Source organism: Columba livia, chromosome 21, assembly GCF_036013475.1.
Source record: "Columba livia isolate bColLiv1 breed racing homer chromosome 21, bColLiv1.pat.W.v2, whole genome shotgun sequence".
Lineage (NCBI taxonomy): Eukaryota > Metazoa > Chordata > Aves > Columbiformes > Columbidae > Columba > Columba livia.
Genome location: NC_088622.1, coordinates 3,846,942 through 3,873,984, shown reverse-complemented (window position 1 = coordinate 3,873,984; position 27,043 = coordinate 3,846,942). Strand labels below are relative to the sequence as shown.

At 45.4% G+C, this 27,043-nt stretch overlaps 2 protein-coding genes across 13 annotated transcripts in view; one reads left to right on the top strand and one right to left on the bottom strand.

Moving 5' to 3' along the window:
- The first annotated feature begins 949 nt into the window (after positions 1–949).
- Positions 950–23,634, top strand: MASP2 (MBL associated serine protease 2). 8 transcript variants are annotated; one of them, XM_021281751.2, is made up of 10 exons: positions 9,110–11,307; positions 11,603–11,822; positions 12,356–12,533; positions 12,749–12,880; positions 14,331–14,432; positions 15,189–15,401; positions 18,170–18,282; positions 18,490–18,602; positions 19,093–19,171; positions 20,370–23,634. In XM_021281751.2, the coding sequence occupies exons 1-7, from the start codon at positions 11,231–11,233 to the stop codon at positions 18,265–18,267; spliced, it is 1,020 nt and encodes a 339-aa protein (XP_021137426.2). In that variant the 5' UTR covers positions 9,110–11,230; the 3' UTR covers positions 18,268–18,282; positions 18,490–18,602; positions 19,093–19,171; positions 20,370–23,634. The 8 variants fall into 8 exon arrangements, with proteins under 8 accessions (XP_064893621.1, XP_021137426.2, XP_021137425.2 ...); XM_021281750.2 differs by having other exon boundaries at positions 9,111–11,307; positions 18,487–18,602; XM_021281752.2 differs by lacking the exon at positions 14,331–14,432 and having other exon boundaries at positions 9,116–11,307; positions 18,487–18,602.
- TARDBP (TAR DNA binding protein) overlaps positions 22,387–27,043 on the bottom strand; it is a 7,617-nt gene continuing 2,960 nt past the window's right edge. For 3 of the 5 annotated variants that reach the window (XM_065037542.1, XM_065037541.1, XM_065037540.1), the window contains exons 3-6: positions 26,306–26,469; positions 25,491–25,631; positions 24,680–24,850; positions 22,387–24,307 (exon numbers count right to left, since the gene is read on the bottom strand). In XM_065037542.1, coding sequence (XP_064893614.1) covers positions 23,777–24,307; positions 24,680–24,850; positions 25,491–25,631; positions 26,306–26,469 — 1,007 coding nt within the window. In that variant the 3' untranslated portion in view covers positions 22,387–23,776. The remainder of the gene's footprint in view (positions 24,308–24,679; positions 24,851–25,490; positions 25,632–26,305; positions 26,470–27,043) is intronic. The other 2 variants (XR_010467413.1, XR_010467412.1) reach the window with 1 other exon arrangement.

Sequence of the window (27,043 nt, the reverse complement as noted above, 5' to 3'; positions counted from 1 at the left end):
TTATGTTGTTATCGTGTTTGGCTCTACTCAGAAACACTAAACTTGTGTTTGAAAAGCAGCGAGTCTATATATTTTTTAAAAATAATGTGGTTTGAGGTTGGTGGCATGTGAGCAGCCAGATGTGTTATAAATAGATACCAACTGGGATAAGAGTAACAGAGTTTGCACTGATGGGGAGTGTTTTCTCCACTGAGTGAATTCTGCTGTTGCTCTAGGTCATAGATTAATGTAGTGGCTCACAAAACGAGTGCTGATGGGATGCTTGGTTTTGACAGCGTTCGTCTGATAAGTTGTTGGTTTAGATAGCAACAAATGACAACATCCCTGTGACACAAGCGCTGCTTTTATTAATCTTCCTTGGCAGTATGGGCTAGGAACTTTGCTTACGCCTTGGGCTGGGTGGTGGGAGATACTGATCCAAGAGAAATTGCTCTGTTTGTTGTTCTAACGGTGATCAGTGTGTACCTCTGCCTGTGGCTCTGCTGGCTCTCCTGCCACACTAGATTTTGTTGAATGGAGGAACAACACAGGTCAACTAGGGCATTTGTTTGCTGTCTATTTGTTACTCACTGTAAATAGTTTGTTCAGTGACCTTGTTCTCTGAGCTCTGAAAGCCTCTCTTGTGAAGTGGGCTTTGAGGATTTAACTTCAGTTACTTCTCTGAGCCCCTATATTCACAAAACCTTCAGCAGCAGCAGGCTGTAAATGCATTTTATATTCCATGGAGACTGCTCAGTGAAAGCAGCTGTCACCCCGACCATTCAGAATGTACAGGAGCTTCATGTGAGACACATGCAACAGGAAATCCTGAGTACAAGTGACCTCTTGGTGAATGGGGAGGATGTCTTACACAGTGGGTTTTTCCTGTCTTTGCTGAACCCTTATAGAACTTGCAGGGATTGGAGAGCAGGATGCCAGGGAGGGAGGGGGAGTTGCCAGAGCTCTCTAGTCTTTTAGCCTAGGTCAGAAGGACAGGCTGTGTTAATGGGTTGTGCTTTTTGAGGAAACCATAGCGTGGTCATCTGCATGCTGTAAATACCTAAGAGATGGGAAATCAGGAGGTGCTCTCTGCTGTTCCAACAAGGATTCAAGAGATGTAGCTTTTCTTCCAAGATTCATAAGGAGGTAGAGTTACCACTAAGGCAGTAGACAATGGAGTGCAGGTAGGTAAAAATCAGTTATCCAAAGAGACACAGCAAACTGGGACTTGGCAGCATAGGGGGAACTTGCAGAATGAAGATTCTACAGAGCGTTACTGCAGAATATCTGTTGTGGTTAAAATTGAGTTTTATTTCATAATAATCACTGAGCCTTTAAAGCAGGAAATATTTGGGAGTCAAAGGGCCTGTGTCACGTAGGCGAGACGGCAGCTAATGGAGAACAGCCACGCTGCTCTTCATCAGCTTGTGTGAATAAGCTTTTGCAGAAGCCTGGGAGTACAATCTGTGTGTTCCTCTGTGCTGACTCCAGCACCTTTGGAGCTGACTGAGCTCTCACTCTTAGATTTGTACCTCCTTTGGCAGCCTTGGGAGGGAAGTACTAGATGACAGAAAGCCTGCAATTCAGTCCCTTAAGATAGGAGCTTTGGAGAGAGCTCTTTGAATCTACATTCAAACCTTCCAGCGTGTCTGCTTCCCACTTGTTAAAATTATGTAGGGTTCATAGAAAGTCTCAGAGGAAGCATTTGGGAAGTGGAGGAAACCTCAACAATTCAAATCCGTGTCTTCCGCCTTCCCAGAGAATGTCTTAGCGTCACGCGTCAGGCTGGGCTGGCCAGGGGCTGTGGTCTGGCAGGAGCACGGGGCACAAGGGAATAAATAAGTAGCTGTGCCAGAGCAGAGAGAGAAGCGTTTCCCCGGGCTCGGGGCGTTCAGCTGGGAATGAGCAATTTCTGTTCTAGCAGTACCTTGGGGACCTGGAGGACTCTCGTTTAAAACCAATTAATGTTTAGTCTAATAAATAATTACATTATAAGCAATCTTTTATAGCTGGGACCTTGCTGAATTTGGCTTGAGCTCAAGCCTACTTCCTGTTGTAAGATTGTTTGCTGGTTAGGTAAGTTTGATGTTAAAAACGTCTTCAGTTTCACTAGGCTGTGCTTGGCTGGTGTGTTTTAATCTCTTGACAGAGAGGGAGAAGCCACAGATTTATGGCTGTGGAAAGCTGCCCACTCCTGGCTTGGACGTTCCAGAAATTGTCCAGACTTTTGGTCCCTTAGATGATGGTTTTGGAGTCCATCATTTTAGACATATTCTAGCTTCTGTCTCTGTTGCACAGAAGGAGTCATTGAGTTGAGTTGAGTTGGTTTCTCTGTGACTTTATGTGTTTGAACAAGAGCAGATTGTCTGCGTAGCACTGGGTGTATTGCTCTGTGTTAGCTAGTGAACCTAGCACAGGCTGCAGCTTAATTAATAGAGAAAGGAAAAGGATAACATTATATACAGAGCTTTAAACTCTTCCAGTTGGGACGAGATGCTGTGCAGGGAGTCCCCTGCCCAGAGGGAAATGTAGAGGTCAGGACATGTCCCATCACAAGCCTGTTTTGCTCTGAGAGCTCTGCCTCTGTCCTTGTGCTGCTGATCTGGTCAGAGGTAAATCAGTCCCATGGTGAGAGGTTCCTGCCAGAAGCTTGGGTGCAGGTGTACAGAGAGGGAGCTGCAGCTGCCTCAAAAGCCATGGATTTGTACTTCAGGAGCCCAGAATCATGGGGAGCAAGCAGCAGTCTTTGTGCTCTGAAGTACTGGCTTGCAAACAATGCTCATCCTCATCCGCGAACTGATGAATTTACCCACTGCTGGGAGCCAGCAGGCTGGAAAGTGCCTTGTGATTGCTCTTCCGAAAAGGATAACTGAACCCCGTTCAGTGCTGGAAGGCAGCTTGTCATGCGATGGTACAGAGTGGGCCAGGAGCAGAATAACTGAGAAGAAATGCCACTGGTGGCCTTTTACTCCATTCCAGAACAAAAATGGGAATGTCTTCATACTGCAGAGCTGTCTAAATAGCACATGACTCAGAAGCTGTGCGAGAGGGTACGGAAACCCAGTAGACTGAGGTACGGGAATGTTCTCCCTCCCTTTAGCCAGTTAGTCACAGGCAGGTCTGCATTTTGCCAGTCATGTTGTTACTGTGGCTTGCTATAAAATATGAAGTTACTGAGTGTCATTGCTGCGAGGAGAAAGTGGCTGTGCATGTGTGTATGTGCATATTCTTCTTCTCAGATAAGTAGTCGCTTCCATTTTTATTTAACTAGGAGTTTCCATGAAGTCTTCATGAAGTGATCCGCCTCTCCCAACATTCTCGTGCCTCACACAAGAATGATCGTTCCTTTTTAACAGGAGACAAACTGAGGTCCCAGCCAATGTCCCAAGGATCCTGCAGGAAGGCAGCAGGAGGGTGGGGACTGCAGTCCCGGAATTCTCTTTCTTGGGGCACAAGATAGGTCTGTGTGCGAATTGCTGCATCTGGGGAATCTCCACGCCCATTCTGGGTGTCTCCACCTTTGAACAGTCACAGCCCCAAGCAATGCTCTGGGTGGATGATGTGCCAAGAACAGCCCATCTTTGTCAGCTCCAGTATCAGTTGTGGGATCAAGGCAGGCGAAGAGACAGGTCAATATGTTTCCTGTTTCTGTCAGCCCTGCTCTGACAGCTGGTCAGCTCTGGCTGCAGGCCAGCGCAGCCTCTGAATGGCAGGCCATAAATCAGAGCTGGCACTTAAAAGAAGAATTGTAATGAAGGCTGGGAGGTTTGAGGAGAATTGCTTTCGTGAGTCCCATCCCATTTTCACACGTGCACTTACAGACACTTGCCCTGTCCCTCAGAAACATTTAACTAGGCTTCACTTTTCTGGGAAGATTGACTGCCTTGTAAATGAGATGTCATGGGCAAACACTGCTGTAGCATTAAGGGGATTATTTCCAAATTATTTGAAAAGACTTAGCACGAGGAAACCATAAATAACAAGGAAGGAGCACTCTGGAAAGTTGGAGACAGCCTCGTGAGCCTTTAGGAGCTTCCCCGTGCAGAGTGGAGATGCAGAACATGAGGGAACTCCATCTCCCAGAGAGTGTCCCACAGGACAAGTGGGTCACCAGGGCGGTCACCAGGGCGACTTCATTCCCTGGTGCTTCCCAGATGGCTGTTGCTGTGCAGGCTGCAACCGCATCCTGTCTGGTCTGCGTGGAATGGAGTATGAGATGCCCCAGGCTGGCCACCAAGAGCAAGTTAGTGTAAGAGGTGTGTGAAATGCTGTTCGCAAAACACTTCAGGGCTATAGGGTTGCAACTTCTGGCACAGGACGCTTGGCCCAAGATACTGATGGCTCCCATCTTGTAGCAGATGTTTGCCTGCTGCGTACCTTAACTCTGCACATTTGTTGGTGGGCGTGTGGTACCGCGCTGGTGTCATCTAAAAGATGAGTTGTGTTTTGCCACAAATTACGTGGAAGTGTTTGACTCTTCTCTGGCATTTGGACTTTGCTCGTGCCGTTTGTTCTTTGAATACAAATATGAACAAGGAGGATAGCTTAACGAACAAGGAATCCTGCTGGGAGATGACCCTTGATTGCCATGCCATTGCTTGTGTTCTCGTTTGTGGCTGTGAAGCTCCTTTTGGTATGTCTGCACAAGGCTTTCACCATAGTAAAACAGTTGTTTACTTCGTCATTACTACCTGTATTGTGGGAGGCAGTACAGTCCCTCAACTGAGACTGATAAAACAGCCTGTCAGGCCTTCTTTTAACAGAAGGTCTGCCCCAAAAAATGCTGCTGCTTATGCTGAAGGTCTTTCAGTGTGAGTAGAAGAGGTGAGATAGGAGGAAAGTGAGAGAACATGCAAAAGACTGTCAAAGCTGCCAGCAGAACAGCAGGACTAGGATAGAACGTTGGTCTGGAGACTTCCAGATCCAGTTAAACTGAAAGTTCACGACTTTGAATTCCTCACCTGTCTGAAGATTGCAGTGTGTTAGGGGGGAGTATTACAGTGATACAAGAATAAAAACCTCACAGTCTTTGGAGACTTTCTTAAATGAAAATATGTTTCAAAGCAAAAAACCATTTGGTCCATCTGTGTCCCATTACTAAGCTGGGGCCATCATCCATTTTCATTAGACAGGCCCTGAACGTGTGGGTGGGGACAGAGGCCCAGGCAGCTGCCCTGGACACCAGGCTAAAAAGCACCATATGGAAAAGCCTAATGTATGTTAACAGGCATCAGAGAGCAAAATTGAAAGAGTAATGGCCCATCCACATGCGGTAGCCTCAATGAGACAAACTCTCAGCACCAATCTGTCAGCTGCAATTTTGGGTCATTACAGTGCTGCTAAGCAGAGGCTAACAGGCGAGTTAGAGCAATCTGACTTCAGCAAGAATAATTCTTCCAGCTGTGCTAGCGCCCTGGCTCAGTTTCCTCCTTGATAACATACATCAAACAAAATACCTTCCTTTCCTCAGAGATTCTCCCTCCCGGGCTTCAGGAGATCCCAGCCAAACATTTAAATTAAATGCAATGATCTTTTAATTTGCCGGCTGCTTGTGGCTCCGTATTACTCTTGCCACTTCAGATAAACACGTGCTTATGGCAAGACTGCTTCCCTTTTGCCTGCTCCACAGAAGCGTACCCAAAGAGTTTCTTCTTTTGGTTTTAATTGTTAACTAAAGAGGCTCAGAGCTTGGCTAAAACCCTTAAGGACTCTGTGCTGTAAGCACCTTGGCATTCAGGTTGGAATCCAGGTTAGATCCAGTATCCTTGTACCAAATTAATTCTGCCTGTAGCCAAATTATTTTGTTTGCATTTCCAGTACAGCTGAGCTCTTGCAGTTGTTTGGTGGCCAGCAGAAGTCACTGGCAGATATTATGGTCAGGGCAATTTAGGATATACTTTCGTAGACTCTATGGCTAATTTTAAATTAGAGGGCTATAGCATGTGCCAGATGTCCCTTCACTTGCCAGCAGGGCCAATCTGATGCCTCCAGGGTGTGTCAACAATTGCTAGTGGGCTTTTTTTTTGCATGCAGCTTGGAGACTCAACAAGTGGTGGACCTGCTGTTAGTAGGTAACAACAGGTGGCAATATGGCCAGCAGCTGTGAAAAAGTCACATATGCAATCACTTATGCTCAGCAGTGTGGTAACCTCTTAATCCAAGGAGTGTTTGACTACCAACACCTAAGCATTTGTTTTTGCACAGCCAGGTAATATCTCTACCTATCCCTGAAATGCAGATTTTTCTGACACAGAATACAGTGCTGTGCTGGAATGAGCTCACTCTTCCTTGTTAGCACTTCAGTTTAATTGTGTTTTGTTGAAAACTATTTAAATGCTGTTATTTTCTTTTTGCAGATGCCCTCTATTGTTCACGCTTTAGTCATGACTCCTGCGGAAACTTCAGTGTTATGGATTTCACTAACTGTGTTGAAAAACAAAGAGCAGGAGACTCAGGTAGGTGTCCCACTTGTTTAAAAGTTAAATTTCTCTATGGAACGATAGCAATCTCACCCCAAACCCAAGTGTTTGACATTACCCCAAACAAAAGCACACAGGAGCAAAGGATGCCTTGCTGGTTATCACTTTGTGAAGATTTCTGTGAGAGGAGCAAAGAAGCTGAGGAGTAAAATGTCTATGCAGCACACAAGTCTTGCCCTGCATTTTGGTGGGCTTGTTTGTGTGTGTGTATGTGTTTATTTGTTTCCCTGGGGCAAGAAACAAGAGCTTTAGGGTGGAATTCTGGCAAATAAAGAGCTTGGATTTAGGCTGAAATTTACTGTTCAGTTAGAACACTTACAGTTTGTTTGGGCAGAAACAGATTTGACATTCCTGCCTTAAAAATAAGGTAGATAAGGCCAGTCTTTGTAAAAGGCAATACATCTAGAGGGTACCTTGCTTATCCCGAATTTCTCCTCCAAAGAGAGGAGAACAATCAGGGATCCGAGACTTCTTTGAAGGGGCGTCAATTTGAAACAGTTGGGAAAGGCACATTAATCCACTGAGGTGGTAAGCAAACGTTTGGCACAGCTGGTCGCTTGGTAGGCTTGTTTTGCTTTTTGTTTTGTTTTCTTTTTCCCCAGAGTGCTACAGGCATTTTAATATACAGGTTCTGATTGATGCGACTGTTGGCTCTGACATGGCTTTCAATCTATTTTCTCCAAGGCAGGAATGAGGTTGTGTGTATTCAGAGAGGGATTTAGCCAGAGGGAAGGTTTGTCCATTTCAATGTATCATGCTAACTCTTCAATGTCTGAGCAGTAGCTCTTATTTTGGGAGTGATTTGGGTGGCTTTACTCTTTATTTAGATTAGTGGGGTAATAACCTCTTTGTTAGACAAAAAACAAGGTTATGGACAATTGCGGAGGAGGAGAAATGCCGAAAAATGTCTTTGAGCTGAACAGGGGTGAGTAGAAAATGCGTTTGGATGCCTGTATGGACAAGGAGCGTGTTGCAAGTGCGTTTAATGAATTTGCCAGTCCTCATGCTGTTGAAACCTATTCTTGAGCACATTTCTCATTTTCTCCCTCCTCCTGATAGGGCAGGGAACCTCAGGAATTTACTGTCTCCTCCAGTTTCAGCAAGTTATACGTGTGGGAGGTGAATTCGGTTCCTCACAGTGTTAATTATTGCGTGTAGAGGAAGAGCAGTCATGAAAGATGAAGTAATGAATGAAAGGAGATGGAAATAGAGAGAAGCAGCCAAGCTCTGACTTCCAAAGTCAGACCTGGTGCTCTCAGATGTCGTGGTTTCGATGCGAAAGATGAAGTCTGGATTCCCCTTCTTTGAAAAACAAGAGCTTCATCCCAAACTTAATGGTGATTGTGGTTGCTTTCTTCTTCTAAGTCTGGTTTTGCAGATAGGAAAGGGTTTAAGCTTTGTTTAAGAAAGGATGTAACAGTGGGGGTTTATATGGAAAGCAGATGGGTACGGCTCTTCTGCCAGGGTTGCTTTTCAGTTCTCCCTTGACAGAGAGTGATTTTGGAGAGGAGCTACGGCTCGAGTGCATGGGTTTGCTGGAGGGAATGGCACATGCTGATGGCCTTTCCGGAGCTGGCGAGTGACTGTACAGGCCTTCCAGTCATCATGGCAGGTGTGTAACCCTAAGCTACTCTCTCTAAATGAGATTGTCATTCCTGGGTGCTGTTCTGAGAGCTGAAAAGTCTCCTAATTACTTTGATAGGCCAAGCTGCTTGCTGAATGAGGCTTTGGTAGGTTCAAGGGAGGCTTTTGATTAGCCTCACTCTGATGGGCTCATCCTTGGTTGGTTTTTTGTGTCCTTTACTAGAGAGACTTGTCATATTTTTCTTGCTTTTCTTTGTTGTTGCCCTTTCCTGCTTTGAGACTTCACGTTGGAGCAGAGATCCATGTTAGACGTGTGTTATTCACCTACCCCCTTCATTCCTCTTGGCTGTTTGGAGACAGGCTTACCCAAAGAAAATGTGCTAGCTGTGCCTGGAACGTGCACAGCATCATTGCTTGGAGAGAAGACAGCACCGTATTTCATAGCTTTGGCTCTAGCTGTATCTGAACTGTAACCAAACTCTCTTCCCAGCTGCTCCAGTGAAGTCACAGAGTTGGAGCCAGCCCAGCAGACATGCTGCAGCTACCAAGGATGTGGGCGGGAGCGAGACGGTAGCTTTGTGAGCTAGTTCAGTTGTTGAGAGCCAGGCTAATGAGTCTGGGAAGAGAGGCGAGGGGAAAAGGGAGTCTGACTTACGCAATTCTTACGCTGTCTTCTCCATGGCAGAGTTCAGAGTTCCAGGAGAAGGCAGCGTAATATGACCAGCATCTTTTAGTTGTGTGCCGTCATATTCTTTCCCCAAGGGGATGAGTGTGCACAGTGCAGGGCTTTGCCCTGGAATTTCTATAGTCATGTGCATAAATACATGCACATACATCCGTGCAGTGGTTGAAATGGGCTGACATACGTGAAGATTACATCCTGTTGGATTCTGCAGCTTTGTAGCTGAACAGAAGTTAAACAGGTACTTGCACATTATAACAGGTATTTGCACATGCAAACACACACAGATGCACGTGTTTGGAGATACGTGCTTTGCTCTCTGAGCTTTGTGGTACTCCTGGAGAGGTCGTGTTTCACAGCCGGGAACCAGCCCTACACAGATGACGACTATCCTTGTTTCTATGAGCTCTGTTCATGCCAGAGGAGCAAAGCTGTTGACCAGTATCTTTACCCTAGAGCTTTTGTACATCTTCTTAGACAATTCGAGCTCAGATCCGAGTGCTTTCAGATGAGGACGACACTGTAGAATTGCATTGACTGTCCTTTGGAAGTCAGTCAGTGCAGAGTAGAAAGAACAGTTCCAGTGGTTTTTTTGCTGCTGGAGAAATGTGCCTTAGCGCTCTGTAGCAGCTGGAGTCCATCTTTGCAAAAAGAGTATAAAACAGTCAGGTAGCAGTAGACAGCGTGGGAAGGAGAAAAGCGTGCCCTAGCTGAAGAGGGAAAGTATCTTGTCCCATTACATGAGCTTTCTCTGCCAGCTGTTTTCACCCTGGCAGATGATTTTTTTCCTGTTTCACAGCAGCCAGGCTCTTCCCCCTGCCCCACTCTGTGCTCTGCTTGCTCTGTCTGCGTGCTTGTCTTTTGATGTCAGTCACGCTATTTGATTTGCAATGAGGAATCAGAACACCTTTTCCTCTGCTGCATCCTCCCCCCAGTCCCCTGAACCTCTCAGTGCAGAGGGACTGGATTTAGCCACGGAACAGCAAGCATCCAAGAAATCTCTTAGGGCTCTGCAGAGGCAGCTGGCGTTTGAGAACGAGGGGCAGTGGGGAGCAGTGTCTTTGGGGATCACAGCAGACAGCTCTTGGTCCATTTGCTCTCCTGGTCTGTGACGCAGGGACAGTCACTGCCATGGTAGATGTCTGCACTGTCTCATCTTGGAAGCCAGGAAGGCCTGTGCGTGCTTTTCCTCCATTTGTTAACCAGCCACTTGCTTTGGCACTTTGCCTGTGTTTGGGATCTAGGGGCACGCACACTGTCCTTATTACACCTGAAACATCTGGTGCTGACTGCGATCAGTCATTGCAGTGCATTTCACGGAACTGCTGTCAGAACGCAAGAGCTGCCTTTCAAAGGCCCAGAGATGTTTTTTTCCCCCAGCACAAGACTGTTTTCTGAGGCAGAGTGTGGTTTTGCATGGTCCATTTGAGAACAGAGCTGTCTGGGACTTTTTTGATTAAGTGGATGTGAGGCTGTATTGACTTCATTTTTACAGGATCTGAGTTTGTCACAGCTGAAGCTCTTTCGGTAGGAACACAGTTTTTGCAGAATTTACCTCAGGTAACATTTTCCTAGTTTTGAAACTTGGAGTCAGATGGAAATCTGAACTGAAGAGCTACCCCGGGACTTAGTGTGGATCTCACACAACTTTGATGAAGGCCCTGGCTGCATAGCTGGTTTCCAGCCTTCCCACCTTTTAATCTTGGTTTCTGCTGCTGTCTGGTTTTGCAGGGAAAGTGGAGATCAGACCTCTGGATTTTAGTGATGCTGGCCTGAGGACACAGCAGTCTCGTCTCTGCACAGACCTTGCCAGAGGAAAACCAATATGGGCACCAAACATGCAGTTTTTCAGTCTCCAGGATTACAGTTTATTAAGTCAGCTTTCTCATTTCAGTGCTAGGTGGCAACCAGCAGCTTCAGGACTTTAATAAATTGTAATCCTGGAGACTGAAAAACTACATGTTCGATGGGTGTATTGGATTTCCTGTGGCACACGCTGGGCTTCCTGCTCAGTTGAGTAGCAGAGGCACGGAGAGTCAGTTCTGCTCTTAGGGCTGACAAGTTTCTCACAGCCCCATTATTTTGTTTTCAACACCTTCCCGCTCTGACAATGGAAGAAACGGCACTTCCAGCAATGTGCTGTTTGCACTAATAGTCGTTGCAGATGAGTTGGTTAGAGGGAAGGCGCGTTGCCCAGCTCCGCGCACTCCCCCATGCAGACGCTGTTGGAGCCGCTCTGTACATCCTCCCACCGCCTGCCTTCCCACAGAGCTGCGCTACTACCGCTCCCTCCAAGAGCCTGCAGCGTTCCTGATCCGTCCACGCCATCCCTGCCTGCCTCTCCCTGCGCGGATGGAGGCCTCGTGTGCTGAACACAAGCCTGGTTTTTAGTGGTTACTGTTCCCAGAACTCAGCAGGCTGAAGGGGGTGGAAGGGAGATAAATGTCAGAGTTCAACATCCAGACAAACACAGCAGAGCACACACAATAAATACATCCACCCCCAAATGCAAACACACCAGAAGAGGTTCCTTCCCCGGGGCTCGGAGCGGAGCAGGCTCAGGCAGGAGAGCAGCGTGATGAGGTGAGTGCGGTCGCGGGGACTTCCCCGGCTCCTCTGGCCGCTTGGCTTTGTGCAGGCCTTAGAAGGCCAGAGCGTGACTCTCATCTTGTTTAGCTGTTACTACAGCACAATTCCACTGCTACCTCCAGATTTCTTCCATTGCCAAGTGAGAAAGGCATTGGGCATGATGATTTCATCTAGCACTGAGATACCTCTGGTTTGGTACCAGGACTGGCAACTTGGCTGTGTGGCTTTTGGGGAATGATCTGAGCTGATGCTCACTCTCTCTGCAATAATCTGTGTTCCTTTGACACAGGCTGTTTGTCTTGCTTGCTACGCTCTACAGTGGGCTAAGCAGCAGCCTTGTGCTGCAGAAAATGTATGGAAGGATCACGTCCCCCAGCTTCCCAAATGTCTACCCAAATAACAAGGAGAGGATCTGGAATATTACTGTCCCCGAGGGATATTCTGTCCGCATCTACTTCACCCATTTCAACCTGGAGCTGTCCTACCTGTGTGAATACGATTATGTGAAGGTATGTGTAGGGCAGGGCGATGTGTAGCAGGCTGAGTTGTCAAAAACTGTGTATATGTGATCCTGGACATGTCCAGGACCAACATAGCTGTTGTAAGCGCTTTATAGAGCTGGAACTGTAATAAGTGCATCCTAGAGCAAGCAAGTCACTAATTTAGAGACACCTTTTACTATGCATTTGAATCTGTCAGTGTATGAAACCTTTTTACCCCAGTTGTGTCTGGCTTTACCAAGGTCTTACTGTCTCTGAGAGTGCAAAGTTAACAAGAGCATTATAAACAAAGCATAGTGCTGATAACCCAGGCTGGCAACACAGCTTTCTGTGGGCCTCTGAAAGGAAAAGGGAGACAAAATTATGGGCGTTGAAATAATCTCTTATCTGTCCCTGGATCTAGACTGACCTCTCAAAGAGTGTTTTGAGAGCATCCAAGCTTACTTTCTCACACCATTCAACACATTTGCCAGGCTGTGGCAGCCGGTTGGGAAGAGCAAAGCTCTGTGCTCATCTGGTAGATGTGTCTGTCCATTTTGCAGCTGAGCTCTGGTGGGAGGACCTTGGCTACGCTGTGTGGGAAGGATAGTACAGACACTGAGGAGGCTCCGGGCAACAAGACCTACATCTCCATGGACAACAATCTCATGGTGGTGTTTCGGTCTGACTACTCCAATGAGAAACCATTCACAGGCTTTGAGGCCTTTTATGCTGCTGAAGGTGAGAGACCAGCCCCTCTTGTAGGTGAAGGAGGCACAGCTGTGGTGGGGTCAGTGCTTCCCTGCGCTCTGCTGGGCGGTGAGTCACATCGTACAGAGGCAGATACAGAAGGGCACAGCAAACAAGCCAACCTCACAGAACACAGAGTGGCTCAGACCAAGAAAAAAGTGTCATCAGAGGGTGTTGGTTTCCTAATTCTGTGCTTCACCCATTAGATATTGATGAGTGCAAACGGCGGTTTGATGGTGAACCCCTCTGCAATCATCACTGTCACAACTACGTGGGGGGCTACTATTGCAGCTGTCGGGTTGGCTACACACTGCACGAAAACAAGAGGACGTGCACAGGTGAGCTCTTGCTAGATCAGGAGACGCTTCCCTGCTTCCCTGTTACAAACTCTCTCTGGCCATGGCTGCCTGGGTCTGATTCAAGATTCAAACTCCTCGTATCTCCAGTTTGTTGGAACAGACCTATTCATTCATCCTCCCCTTCCTGAAGTGACAGCTTTTAGCACAAGTGTATGGATTTTCTTATGCTATAAAGCGTGTGCCCGGGCTTAATGTGAAGGTGCAAAATGAATAGCTGTGAATTAGCGGACTAGGGGCTTTGCATTGTCCGTTCATGTGTGCACACCTATGCCGCCTCCTTGAACATAATGCGAGCAGAGGGACCGAGGGAGCTTGTCAGCACTATTGAAGGGCTGGGCTAACCCCGATGGGTGGAGATGTGCGCATTGGGAATTCCTGTGGTGCAGCTGATGTGCTGGATCCTGTTCGCACTTCGGAGGCCTTTAGCTGCAAGCGCTGAAGCTGCTCCAGTTACTGGGCTGCAGACCAAAGGTCTCTGTGGATTGCCTTCACGAGAGGAGGGCAAAAGCTGCCCCTTTGATTTTTGGGCTTCTGTCTGAGCAGGCTGATATTAACAGGCTCTTTTCTCTCCTTTATTTTCCAGCATGAGATAATTAAGCTTCTCCTCGCTTAGGCAGAGATGGAGACAGTTGTGCTGGGAAGAGCTGGTTTGCGCTCCCTCCCGAGCTGCCTGTTGCGTTCCACCCAAGGCCTGCAGCCTTCTCGTGCTCAGTGACTTGGGTGTCTTGGTTCGTTCCCTTTCAGACCTTCCCCCCGCACACAATAAAGAGGCTGTTCCTTGTTGAAAGCTGATGGCAGCCTCTGGGACATTCTTTTTCTTGTATTCCCCATATGTTATTAGGGAAAAAAGGTGGATAAGGCAGGAGCTGGGAAGAGAGAAGCTGCCTGAAGACTCTTGAATTTCTTGTCCAGCTCTTGTTGGTTGATCTTCCGTAGTTCTTAAACTTCAACGAGACCAGAACCACACATTTGTTCCCTAAAGTTCCTTTTAGATATGCTCTTATCTGCACTCAGACTTGTAGATTGTAACTATTTATATTCAGATCCCATTCACTCTGGAAAGTGTGAGTATCTCTCATTGGGATCCTAGCCTTATGGCTGGAGTGTGTTCTGGTGAGCAACTTGATTATTGCAAGAGGTTAATGAGTCAGAGCTGAGCAGCTCTCGGTGAACTGCTGAAGATAAAACAAGGCCTTGTTTAAAAAGCTCGAGGGATAAAGGAGCACTAGTTAATGAGCATTTCCTTATTTCTGCAATTTAACAAGGTATCTTCTAATTGCTATTTATGAGTCTCAGTTTCTCCAGCCCCATCTCTGCTCTTTAGTGCTGGGAGTAAAAATGAAAGGAACCCTTTTCCAAGTGGGCATGGGAAGGGCAGAGAGTCTTTTAGGTGGGACACTTGAGTCATTGCAGGTCACTGCATTTGCAGACTTCTGTGTTACCTTGGGCGAGTCACTTGATACCAGCTTTGAACACCCATCTGCAAAACGAGAGGTGGCATCGCTGCCTGGACTTACTGGGAAGATGTTCGGTAAGTGTCACAGAGGTAGATGCTGCAGAAAATGGTTTGGGGACAGAGTGGCTGGGCAAAGTTCTACTGGATTTAATCTCATTTGGAAGCTATTTCCATGATTGCGGTGAATTGTGATCAAAGCACCTTGAAATTTTGTCATGGCCTGGTGATAAAATTTATGACCCACCTTTCATTGAGGACCTAATGAGCCAGTGACAATGGACTTGGCAGTTTTGAGGGGCTCATTTTTCAGAGTTCAAGCCCCTGGCCTAAGCATAATTGAGCACTCTCTGGACAGCTCTAAAGCTTGGACTGAGAAGTGAAGGGATGGCATTTCTGCTGGCAGATGTTAAAAAATTATTTGATCTTTTTTGTGCTGTCTAGTTTATGACTTTCTTGCTTGCAGAGTTATGGAAAAAAATACTGCCCTGACAAAGAGAACTCTCAGCGGCCACATCCAGGAGATATTAGGAGAAACGTAAGGTCCAGTCTAAGCCTTTTCATCTTCATGCTGTGAATTCCCTTGGACCAGCAGAGTATCTTCTGTTGGGTCAGCTAGTTCTGGCTACTCACATGAGCACAAATCAAGGGAGTTAATCGGTCGTGACTTGCATTTTTCCAAACTGTAAGTTAGGAAACAGGGTCTAAAGGAGACCGATGTAATGAAGCGTGAGGAACTATTAGTCTCTTAATCTGTCTCCTTTTTTTAGTCCTTCAAAACAAGGTGAAGGCCAGTTTTCTGAATTAATGGGGCATTGTTCTTGTTTGTACTAGGACGGCGTACGGGGATCTCTGTGCGGAGGCGTGGTGCTATTTTTTGCTGCGTGAACACAGAGCAAGTTGATCCTCACAACCAGCACCTGGGCAGCTCCAAGCAGTTCTGGAAGATGCATTGCTTGAGTGCATCTGGGCTAAGGATCCCGGGAGCCCAATCTCCCGCCTTCGGTACTGCCCAGCATCTCACGCTTCAGTGGAAGACACAGTTCAGTAAGTGATTTTTAAAAGTTTACTGCCGTACAGAAGCGTAATCGCATGCGATACATCCAGTGTTGTCTGTATGCTGCTTAGCTTCAGCTGAACTTACAGCACTAGCGTGTAAAAGCTTGGTTTAAATTTTGTAGGACAGCACATTGCACAGATTAATTAGATGCTATTTCTTAGTGCTGGTTTTGTATCAGGTTTGTGGTTTTCAGCCTTCAATTTCGTCGTGTGTCCATTTGCCATTGTACTACTAGAGAGAGTAAACGGCCCTCAGGAGCTGCAGTGTTTGGTTACGTGCAGTGTTTTTCTGTCTCTGCGTGTGTATCTCTGTGTGGTCTTTCCTCCACCATTTCCCTCTTACATATTTTTATGCTGAGCTTTACTAATATTCCTTTAAACATACTTTAAGGAAGGAGAATGACATGATCATTACGGTGAAATAGAAGACAAGTGTTGCCCCCTTCTAGCTCTGAGGTTCTTGTAAGAGATAATGTAACGTTACCAACGTGAGTATCCCTGCTTTACACAGCAGATCCCGTGCCTGGGAAAAGATGGGTTTGGAGGTAATAGGAAAATATTCTGATGCAGAACTAGCAGAAGATTTGAGACTCTGACTTCCTAATGATTTCAGTAGGGAGTCAGGGGTGCAAAGATAGTCCTCATTATATTGTGGCTTGGATGGTGAGGGTTAGACTTCACACTGAGGCTTTTTTCACACCCAAGGATTTCATGTTTTCATTCCTATCTCTTCTGTAATTGCCTCCAGACTGCTCCTGCAGGGGCTGTAGAGCAGGGACAGAGATTAGCATGAGGAAACTTCAGTTGTTAAGAGAAGCGGATTTCTTTGCGCTTACGTGGCTGTGAGCAGCGTCTTGCTGAAGCTGCATATCAAGTAGGTTTTGGGGTGTTTCCTACCCTGGGGTTGCAGGAGGTGGAAGGGAGCGTTACAGTGGGACCGTAAAGCGAACACTGTGTCACTGGCAGTATTTTAAACGGCACCTGCAGCAGCTGGGACGAGTGTGCTGGAAAACATGCTTTATTCCTCCACAGCCATCAAATGCTTCTGTAATTTGAGGCACAATCAGTGGAATTACAGAAATGTGCATTTAGTTGGGAAGAATGAGGTAATAACAATTAAGGAAAAAAGCCACTTGCTGATAATCCTCTACAAGTGCAGCATGAAAGGAAAAGCTGTAATTCCCATTGTAGCTCAGCAGATTTGTGCTGGTGCTCAGCACTGAGCTCCTGGGCTGGGTTCAGAGGCAGCCAGACCCTCCAGGTGAGTCAGTCAAGCTTTCCTTGCTGCTTTGGGCCAAGAGAGGCATTTCAAAGAGGTTTTAAAAATCAGGAGAGGGCTCAGTTTTAACAGAATAGGCATTTCTAGGTGTTTATTAACTTCTTGTACGCTGTGTATTTGTCAGCTGTGCTTGAAAACCTCGGACAGTGAATTTGGAGTAGAGCACACGGAGCTGCTCAGTCACTGCTTTGTGTCAAATAAAAGCGGCTGCTCCACACGTTCTGGGAAGATGGGCAGGGAGAGATCGTTCTCAACTTACAGCTTGTGCTAAAAGACACGCTTGGTACCCAAGTGCATCATTACTTGTGTTGTGGTATTGTAGTTGTGCCAAGAGCCACACAAACGTAAAAGATGATCCTTTTACCCGTTCCTGCTTTGCTTTCCAAGCAAACACTTGTGTCAGAATACATCCCGTCACAGCACGTAGGGCTGTTGAATGGGTATAGGGTGGAAGCAAGTTTCATTCTCTGAAGAAAAAGGAACTTAGAAACTTGGCTAACTAAGTCTATGGTTAGTTAAGGGACAATAAAGTTCATTTTCTCATTCACGGCTTTGTCTCCTTCCATTAAAATGGCAACCTTCAACTGTATGGTCTGTTTTAGGTGATAATCCATAATTAGTGACTGGGAACTGGCATTTTTGTCGGTAGAGGTTAGCATGGTCTGTTTGAGGATACAATTCAAAGTCAAACGATTTCCCTCTTACAATTAATTCAGTGTCACAGTGGTGCAAAAATATGCCGGTGTTATCAGCCGGTCCAGCATTCCTCGTCAACTAAAGGATTGCTCATCCAGCTTAGCAGCACATCATAAAGCCTTTGTTCCCAGCTGATCAAAGCACCACTTCACAGCCATCAGATGCTGTCAACAAGCAGAGATCCTCGGGGCGCTTGTGGATGTTCCTTCTTGCTTCTCTTCAGCAGGGAGCATTTGTGGCTCCAATTGTGCCGGCAAGAGGCACAGCTGGTTTTGCTCAGAGAATACAATTACATTTCTAAATGTCTGGCAACAAAGGCATTAAAAAGAAAGAGCTACATTCACAGGCTTCTGGAATTGAGGAGCTGATAGCTGCCCTGCCACTCTGCAGCCGCTGGTGCAGCAGACAACCTGCAAATTTAACACCTCACAATGTTTCTGCCGAGCTTCCCGCTGTCACACTGATTTGTGACCTCCAGCGCTGTGGCGGTGTGAAGTGGTGCTTGCCCCGTGTCCTCTGAAACCTTCTGCAACGGATAAACTAGTGTAGAAGAAGATCCACTACCTGTATCCCATACGGCTGAACTGAGTTATTACAAATATGATCATCATATTCCGTTGGTTTGTTTGGGTGTTTGGTTTTTAGTTCTTGGGGTTTTGTGGTTTGTTGTTTTCCTGGCCCACTGTCAGAGTCAGGTTTCTGCTGAAAGAATTGGAGGAATCACCAGCCCTGACTATCCAACACTATCTATCAACACTGACTATCTATCGTGCCCCCCCAGCTCCTGCTGCGTACACAGCTGGGAGACACTTCCTGATCCCGCTGGAACTGATGGAGACCTTTCATGTGGAGACACCCCAGGAGCGCTGTGCCCCATGATGTCCTTAAGATAAGGTGAGGTTTAGCGCATTTCATCCCAGCTTTCGTGAGACAGGCCCAGTCCTTGTACTGCATCTTTTGTCTGGGATTCACCATGTTAATTTACAGGTTCGTCTCCCTTTATCTCTCCTCATTCATTTCTTCTTGTCCCTTCAGTCAGTTTGTTTGTGGGTTTTGTTTGGTTGGTTTTATGTGGTTTTGTTTTGGTGTTTTTTTCAGCAGCTCCCTCTTTCCAGCAATTCACCAAAACCAAAGGCAGGCACACGTCTGTGTGATGACCTGATTTCCTCACAGCCTCTGCCCGTATCGCAGACCAGTGACGCCAGGGGAATCAGGTAAATCTTTTCCATTCGGTTTGCTTGTCTATAAAACGGACCCAGTTATCGCTTTCCGGGAATTTTGTAGCGCTTTGGGTGCTTGGAGAAAAGGCGCACGGGAGCTACCGGAGCGATGAGCCATCACTGACCACCTGCCCGGCGTTTTAACCTCTGCAAGAAAGGACCGTTCAAGTTCAGGGACTCATTGTATTAATATCAGTTCGTTCTTCCTTAAGCCTTATGGGGGAAGGAGGAAAGACAGTTTGTTTGCAGGTTCCTTCTGAAGTGAGGTTTTCAGAGAGCTCCAGAACTCCAGCTGATCTGCAGTTCAGCTCAGGTCCAGGAATATGATTTTATTTTAGGGTACAATTTTCCCAGCTTGTCAGGAGTGTGTGTTCAGGCAACAGACGTTCCGGACTAGTCCTGTCAGCGCGCCTGGCTCTGTGCAGGTCGCCACACACCTTGGACGTGAGAGCATCACAGTCACAGCTTCTCCTTTTATTCTCAGGAGTTGCGGGTCCGTGTCCATGAAACAGCACAGAGAAAGGGCAGAGAGAAGGTGGCTTTTCCCCTCAGAGCCTTTAGCAGTAAGTAACAAATTCTTGGCTGTTAAGGGGAATACTCTGTTCTCTGATGCTGTGCAGGTTTGCATGTCCCGGTCCTGAAGCACCACCCCATGGTCACAGCGCAGCACAGCTGGGTGGCCGCTGGGCCATTAAATGTGTAGGTGCCATTCTCATTAACAATTTCTGTTGCTCACATACTGTAATTACGAGGTGTATTCAGGACACTGAATTTGTTAATAAACGTCCTTTCTTTGATATCCTCCCCAAAGAATCACATTTCTGGGGCTGTCTGTGTGTACGGCCGTGCTGCTGCTCTTTGAACGCTGCTGCTTAGAGATTTGCTTGTCGTTATGTTGGAAGAAAAGAATGATTTTACGTAAGATTTCACAAAATCAGTGTAGCAGAACTTTTAACGTGCTTTCGTTACTGCGTCTCTCTGGGGAACTAAAACGGGAATACTAAACTAAATATGTGGCTGCACAGTGTGACCGGCACTCCCTGGAGTTATTAATATTGACCTTATATTTCTCTGTTAAATGTACCTTTTTAACACGCCTTGGTCTTGCCCGGGGCTCCCTGTTGCTGTTTAGCATTTCAGGTTAACGCCAGAAACTGTTTCCCTTGAAGAGAGTAAAAAGCTGAACCCTCGTTTATTCCAGCTCTTTCAGAGAACACAGTTTCTTAAATGATTAAATTGTTGTTGCTTTTAAATCGCTTGGCATTGTTTAACAGGAAAACGGAACCACACTGCAGAACGAGTCACTGAACGTCCTTATTGCAGAGTGCGTGGCTGAGGCTTCTTTCTTTGATGCTTGAACTGCTAAATTAGCTACTCCGTCAAATTACTCAAGATTCAAGGCTGAGTTTTGGGAGAAACATTTCAGTGTAAAAGCGTAATTGTTCCTCTTCTAGATTAGAATATCCATATATTCCAATTACCTTAATTTACATTCAGAACAAATACACTTCTCGATGCCCAAATTCCTTAGCAAAACTGTCTCTCTTGATTACAGAACTTTTCCAAAGGATTTGCGTAATACTGACTAATGAAAATGGTGCTCTTAAATCAAATATTCATTTGCAAGCAATTTTACCGCTCCAAAACAATCTAGGAATTACATTTAGAATCATTAACTTAATTCAATCCATACAAGCCTAAAAATTCAGTGTCCAAATCTTAAACTGTGTAACATTTATTGCTGCGTTCATTGTTTTGCAGTTTGTGGAACGCGGAGGAGCGGAACCGCGGGGCGCAGGTCCGGAGGTGAGGAGGTGGGTGTGTGACAGCAGGGCTCCCATCCCACAGCTGCTGCTCGTGGAGGTGAGCAAGGAAACCCCTCAGCTTTGAGGAGTAAAGCGGGGATTTTGGACAAATGCTCATTTTGCTGTGAAGATGCCTGGGCAGACAAAAATGACACTCATGGTTATAAAAATGATCTTGTCAACTTTGACGTTGTGTTGGTTAGACTGGAGCTAAGCCTTACTTAGTACCAGTATCACAGCCGGGTGTTCACCAGGAAAAGCAGATGGGGTGGCTGCAGCACCTGCGCCCAGAAGGCTCCTCCGGACTGAGGAAACGTGTTTGCTTTTAGAGCTGTGGCTTGTTGTGAGGCTGCAGCTGTTGAACGAACACCCACCCGCTGAAAGCACCAAGTTCCTGCTGGCAGCTGCTAAAACGCTTTCTGAACAGTTTTATAAAGAACAAGCTTTCCCATTCAGGTTGATAATTTCAGTACATGTTCAGCTGACAAGAGATTCCTGGAACTAATCAGTTCTGCCTACAATATATATCCCCTTACAATTACATCAACTTCCTCTTTCTTGCAGTTCACATTCTATCATTAGTATTTTACTTTCTAGAAAACTGAAATCTTTTCAAAGAAGACTCCAAACACTTCAGTATGTTTTCAATAGTATTTTATTCACTCACTCATAAACACTGGAGTACGCAAAGCAGTTAGAAAATACTAATGAAATTATTCTAAAACTGTCAGGGATTTTGTCTGAGGGTGAAGAAAGGCTGAAATAATTAGCAAAGACAACTCAGTGCTGCCAGCCAGCCTGTGGAAACCTACGCCTGGACAGTTTAAACAGAATTAAAACCATGCTAATTACAAAAACTTACCACGCAGTTCCTTGCAGGGATCACCGTTAGTCTTTGCAGGTCCAAGAAAACCATTTAAGTGTTACTCAGCAGAAGTAGCTGGTAATAGTGCAAGTGCTAAAATGCAAAATTCACAGACGGTACAGAGTTTGGAGATTATTCCGACTTAGGTGCAGAAAAAAAATCTCAGCAACTTTTTGCAGTGGGATATGAACAAGTGTGGGATTACTTTGCAGCCTGAGTGTTTAGAACCCCTCTAGATGTACAGTGAGACCCAGCTGATTTCTTAGTACTGCAAATGGAAAACTAACACTAGTGCAGTTTTATCCACTGTTTAAATGGTCTTCTGTTCACATGCCTCAGTGGAATATGTGGTAATGAAGATTTAACTTGAAAAGTTTAGTAGGTTAAAAACTGTAAATATCCATGTTCAGAGGTACAGGGCAGTATTGTGTATAAAAAATACCCATCAACCTTCAGGGGGTTGCAAGCGCAAGTAGATTTACCGATTCCTCAACTACCCACCAGTGGAAACAATCCCATCAGTTTCTGCCAAAACATCCTGCTCTTTGTCCAAGTCTATGTACGCTCACTAGTGCTTTGTTCTGCTGGAAAGTCTCCTGGGACTAGTTTTAAACCTGAGTTTCGGGCTCTCTCCTGGGCTGAGTGTGTTGCAGAACCCTACTTGGACTAGTGGACCAGTCTAAGAACAAGTTACAAACCTACGTCCCCAAGGAGATGCTGTGTGCAGAAACACATCTTGACAGTGTTTGTTTTCCCCACCCCACTTCAAGGAACTGCTCAAAGAACATGTGAGGAACGTTCCCTGGTACAGATGCAATCTGGAGGGAAGCGCTTACCCTTCTAGGTGCGGACACCCCAACGGGGGAACTGGATTTTAGCTACATACAGCTCACTAAACAGTGCAAAACTAGAGTGGAGTAAAGGTGGGGGTGAGGTATCAGTACATGATGAGTGGTGGCTCCGTTTGAGCTGCTGACTTTTAGAGCGCGCTTATCTGAAACAAACCGAATTACTGCAAAAGAGCTTTACAGAAGTTCATCTCAAAAGTGTAAAATTAATTAACTGCTATGAATTCTTTGCATTCAGGGCTGCAAAACAAAGACACATATTATTTAAATCAGTTTTATTTAAGAATTTCCTACAGTGACAAATCTTATAAAAAGCATCCAAACACGAAACTGCAGCAAACAGCATTCTTATGGGTATCTTACAGACAGAGGAACTTCCACCCGAGGCACACTGAGCTCGCCGTGCTCTCTGCTGCAGCAGCTACCGCAAAGCTCACCACAAGCTCAATGTTCTCCTCACAACCCCCACCAGCGGCAATTCACGTTACCACACTTACAGATCATTAACAGAAAAAAAAACACAACACACACCATACAGCATTCACAGCAGTTGACATAAGGGAAAAAAAATACAAATATTCATTTCACGTAACACATTCAACTAATCGATTAACCAGGTATAAAACCCACTTAAAGTCTTCCACATATGGATGTCCTTTGAATGCAAGAAACACTCGTACTTTATTTGCCATCATTGCTCTCTGCACACTCTCTCACCAAAGCCACAGGATTGAGAGACATCTCGCCAAGTCAAATAAAATCCATAATGCACCACCAGGTCTCCGCACGCGCTCTCTCCTGTACCTCGCACATACCAGCCCTCTCATGCCTCGGCACCACCATCAATCCCACACAAGGTTTCAAAAGTTCAAACAGCCTTCTGGTTCCATCTCACAGCCTTGCGTTCATAGCGTTGATACGACTCCATGAAATAAAGAGTAGCGGATAAAAATGGAACACCCACCGTCTAAGACGCAGCATGTGCGGTGTGATGAAGTATTCTTGGATGAGAAAGCATGTAGACAGAAGTATTCCTAAGGCAGAATATTTACAGCACTGCTTTCAATGAAGTGCTTCTTCCATAGACATTTGAAATGAGATGAACTGCGGAGATTAAATGAAGCCTTCATATCGTACTTTAGTATGGAGGGGAGACAGCGTTAAAAAAAAATAGAACACAAAACAAGAGCGACACCGTGTTCTCCAACTGGGGCGCTTGGAGAGTCTTATGGTGGGATCAAATTAAAAACAAGAGGGAGAGAATGCTGTTTCTGACCAATGGTTTCCATTTTGAACATGCAAAGAATTCAGGTAGCCAGGAAACAAGGGACAGAGTATTACAGGAGAATCCTTTCCTATCGATTGTAGTGTTAGTTCACCTATGGGGCAAACAGCAGTCCACTTCCAAACATTCCGTATTCCAACCAGATATGTAACAAAACTTAGAAAATTCTTTTTACCTTTCTTTTTCTTTTTTTTTCTTTTTTTTTTTTTTAAAAAAAGAAAAATGTCAAAAATACTGCTGAATATACTGCACACTGAACAAAGTGATTCGGAAAACTTTAGTATATATGTAATTTACAGTATACTTACCATGTGTTAGAAAAATTTGATTTCCCACCATAGAGTCAGTATCAGAGCCCACTGCGTCTACATTCCCCATCCTGACGATTTGGAATCCATGCTTGAACCAAAGCCTCCGTTAAACCCGCTGCTGGAGCCCGCGTTCGAGGCTGAGCCCCAGCCTATGGCTGCCCCCGAGTTGGACCCGCCGTAGGAGTTATTTCCTGAACTAAAGCCCTGGTTCTGCTCTCGCTGCATGTTGCCCTGCGGCTGGTTGTTTCCCGAGGGCCCCGACTGGTTCTGCTGGCTGGCCAGCATGCCCATCATCCCCCAGCTGCTCTGCAGCGCTGCCTGCGCCGCTGCCATCATGGCGGGGTTGATGCTAAAGGCTCCGAAGTTCATTCCTCCACCCATGTTGCTGCCCTGGTTGTTGCCCAGGCCTCCCCCACCTCCTCGGCTGTTGCCAAACCCCCCTTGGTTCCCAAAGCCTCCCGGGTTACCACCAAATCTTCCACCTCGCTCTAACTGCCTATTGCTATTGTGCTTAGGTTCAGCATTGGATATATGTACGCTGATTCCTTTAATGATCAAGTCCTCTCCACAAAGAGACTGGGCAACCTATAAGAAATAAGGGATTGATTAAATGTATGTTGGACTTCTTTTTGTTCAATGTTAGTAGTACAAAACAAAAATATCCCACATGATTCTAAGCAGATATTTAACCTGCAAAGGAAGCATATACATATCCTTAATCCAATTTGAAGTGTTCTATCTTCATATTTACTACACTGAGTGCAGTATAAAAACCCGTCTATACAACAGCATCTGCAAAGTGTAACCTCAGACAACTCAATAAATCAAATCAAGCTAATACCACTGGGATTGTCATGATCGTGGACCAAGTATTCCACGTGTAGTTCCAGAAATAATGCTTCATCAAGTATTAACCTCGGCTGTCTAAATATGAAGTTTAAATATTTAAAGATGTACCTGATCATCTGCAAACGTAACAAAAGCAAAAGCTCGGAAGGGTTTAGGAATGAAGACATCTACCACTTCTCCATACTGGGCAAAGAACTGTTGGAGCTCATCTGCCGTCATGTCCTCAGTGCAGCGCCCAACAAACACTTTTCTGCTACGCAAAGGTTCGTCGGGACTTTGCTGGAGAGAATTTAAGAGAAAGGAAAAAAAACAAAAATTTATTTAAAAAAAAAAAAATATATATATATATAAAAATCACAACTATCGTTGAGAACAGAGCTACATTTTGCTAAAGGCCCCTTTGAATTAATCTAGCCTGTTCTGAGGACTGAAGATCAAGAAAGCTTGAGATCGTAAATTAAAGACTGAAAAAGCTCTGTTCAGAACACACGTGCACCTTGGTGCAGACGGAGAAGAGTCACAAGAAAATGAACACAGGAGCAATTCAGAACAGTGACAAGGCTTCGGGTTCTGTTTTGAATTCAAGGACTCTGATCTCCCATAGGTTAGTTATTCCACCTGCTCTGTTCTCCATGTATTCACGCAGCAGACAAGTTAGGCAGGTACTGCTGGACGTGAGAACACATTATTTTCAGATTTCCATCTCTACTTAACTCCCCACATGATGAGCTATTTTCCCAACGCTTCTCGTTCACTTCCTGCTCACCCACCACCTCCCTTGCTCTCTCTTGTCCATTCACAGACTGAAAAGCCACATCCAAGAATGGATTATTCATCTATTCAACTGCTCACCTAACACAGCTGCTAAAAAAGTGCACTTTGGAGTGTTTGGTAAAACTAGTGGTGAATACAGAAGTACCTTAGAATTGGGAAGTTTACAGTCACACCATCTTCCATCTATCATGTGCCGCTGAGACATCACTTTCACCTGCGTTTCATAATCCGTAAACCGAACAAACCCAAATCCTTTTGAGTGGCCAGTTTTAATATCCTTCTTCACCTAAGTAAAAAAACCAAAACCAGACTTTTTTTAAAAAGATCACAGAAACAGTGCATGCTTGTACTTGTGACTTAATGACATGCTATTTACCAGTCATCTGCATTAACCTTAAGATCACCAGAAAAAGTATACAAAAAGTTTTGATTATCTCACTGTATTTGCCTGTCTCTTCTTACAAAAACTACTATAATATGATATAGTAAAAGCAGGGGCTTATGACACCTACAAATTAAAATGAGGCTGCCTTGAGCCCTGTGCGCGCAAGTGCGGCACGACGCGCATGTCACAAACAGGCGGGCACAGGCAGGGACAGGAGCGCGGTGTTACTGGATTCACTTAGTAAAGTTCCGTTGGAGAGTTTAGCACGTTGTAAACGTTCCCATCACAGCAATCTCCAATTCCTTAGCACACACATATTCAGCTACAACGAGTGACAGCAGTAATATAAATTAAAAAGTGCTTGAGAACACTGTACCCATTAAGCTGATCTGCGTGAATTGCCACTCCCAAACGTCCCTGGCCACCTGTACCTGCACAAGCTACAAAGCTTGCAATGAAACGCAACCGAGGAAAAGACACACAAGCTTCAGATCTTCTGTGAGGTTACGTGGCTCTGTTTGTTTCTAGTGGCTTTGTGAGAAGTCTCATTTCTACTTGAGCTGCAAAGATTTTACCTGCACCATCAGAACTTCTCCAAATGTACTGAAATACTCCTTTAAGTCTTGTTCCGTGGTTTTCCAGGGAAGACCCAAAACTATTAAATCTGAAGTCTTCTGTACTGCTCGTTTCACTTTCACAGCTGATGATGCATCTGTTTCATCCATTTTTCTCTTATTATCTGAATATAGAGGAATACATTAGACATCAACCTTGACTCTGCAACTTGTTTCCACTGATTATGAACTGTACGGTATAAAATCATAATTATAAAAAGTACAGATTACAAAAGACACATGCTAGCTGCTGGGAGCTTATTATTATAATCCATATCTACCTGTCCACAAAGAGAGAATAGTCTACGTTTAAGTCCTCCTCCAAAATGCAATTTGACTGAGTTAATTTACTAGGGTATCATCCAGTAACAATCACAGTCCCATAAGCACGCGGAGAAAACAGGAATTTTTAAGATGAATACTTCATTAGCAATTTACTTTCTTCCCTTGTTTTTTGGGGAGGGGGACAGGGTGATCATTTGTTTTAAATGGTACCTCTGACCAAACCATGGCTTGAAGAGAAGCATCTGTGAGTACAGAGATCCCATTACACCACAGTCTTAGAAGGTCTACATAGGGCTGTGACCTCCCCAAGGATAATGCAAGACTGTCATTAAAGTGCTTATATGGGTAGAGAGTTCAAGACATTACTGCACATCTGCAAACTCAGTGGGGCCAAATACGTGAATAAAACTGCTG

Bases quoted from the DNA above. Each gene is read 5' to 3' on its own strand.
- MASP2 (XM_021281751.2), top strand. From the start codon at position 11,231: ATGCAAACACACCAGAAGAGGTTCCTTCCCCGGGGCTCGGAGCGGAGC. The intron at 12,534-12,748 runs GTGAGAGACCAG...TTCACCCATTAG, and splicing joins GGCCTTTTATGCTGCTGAAG to ATATTGATGAGTGCAAACGG. The intron at 12,881-14,330 runs GTGAGCTCTTGC...CTGCATTTGCAG, and splicing joins AAACAAGAGGACGTGCACAG to ACTTCTGTGTTACCTTGGGC.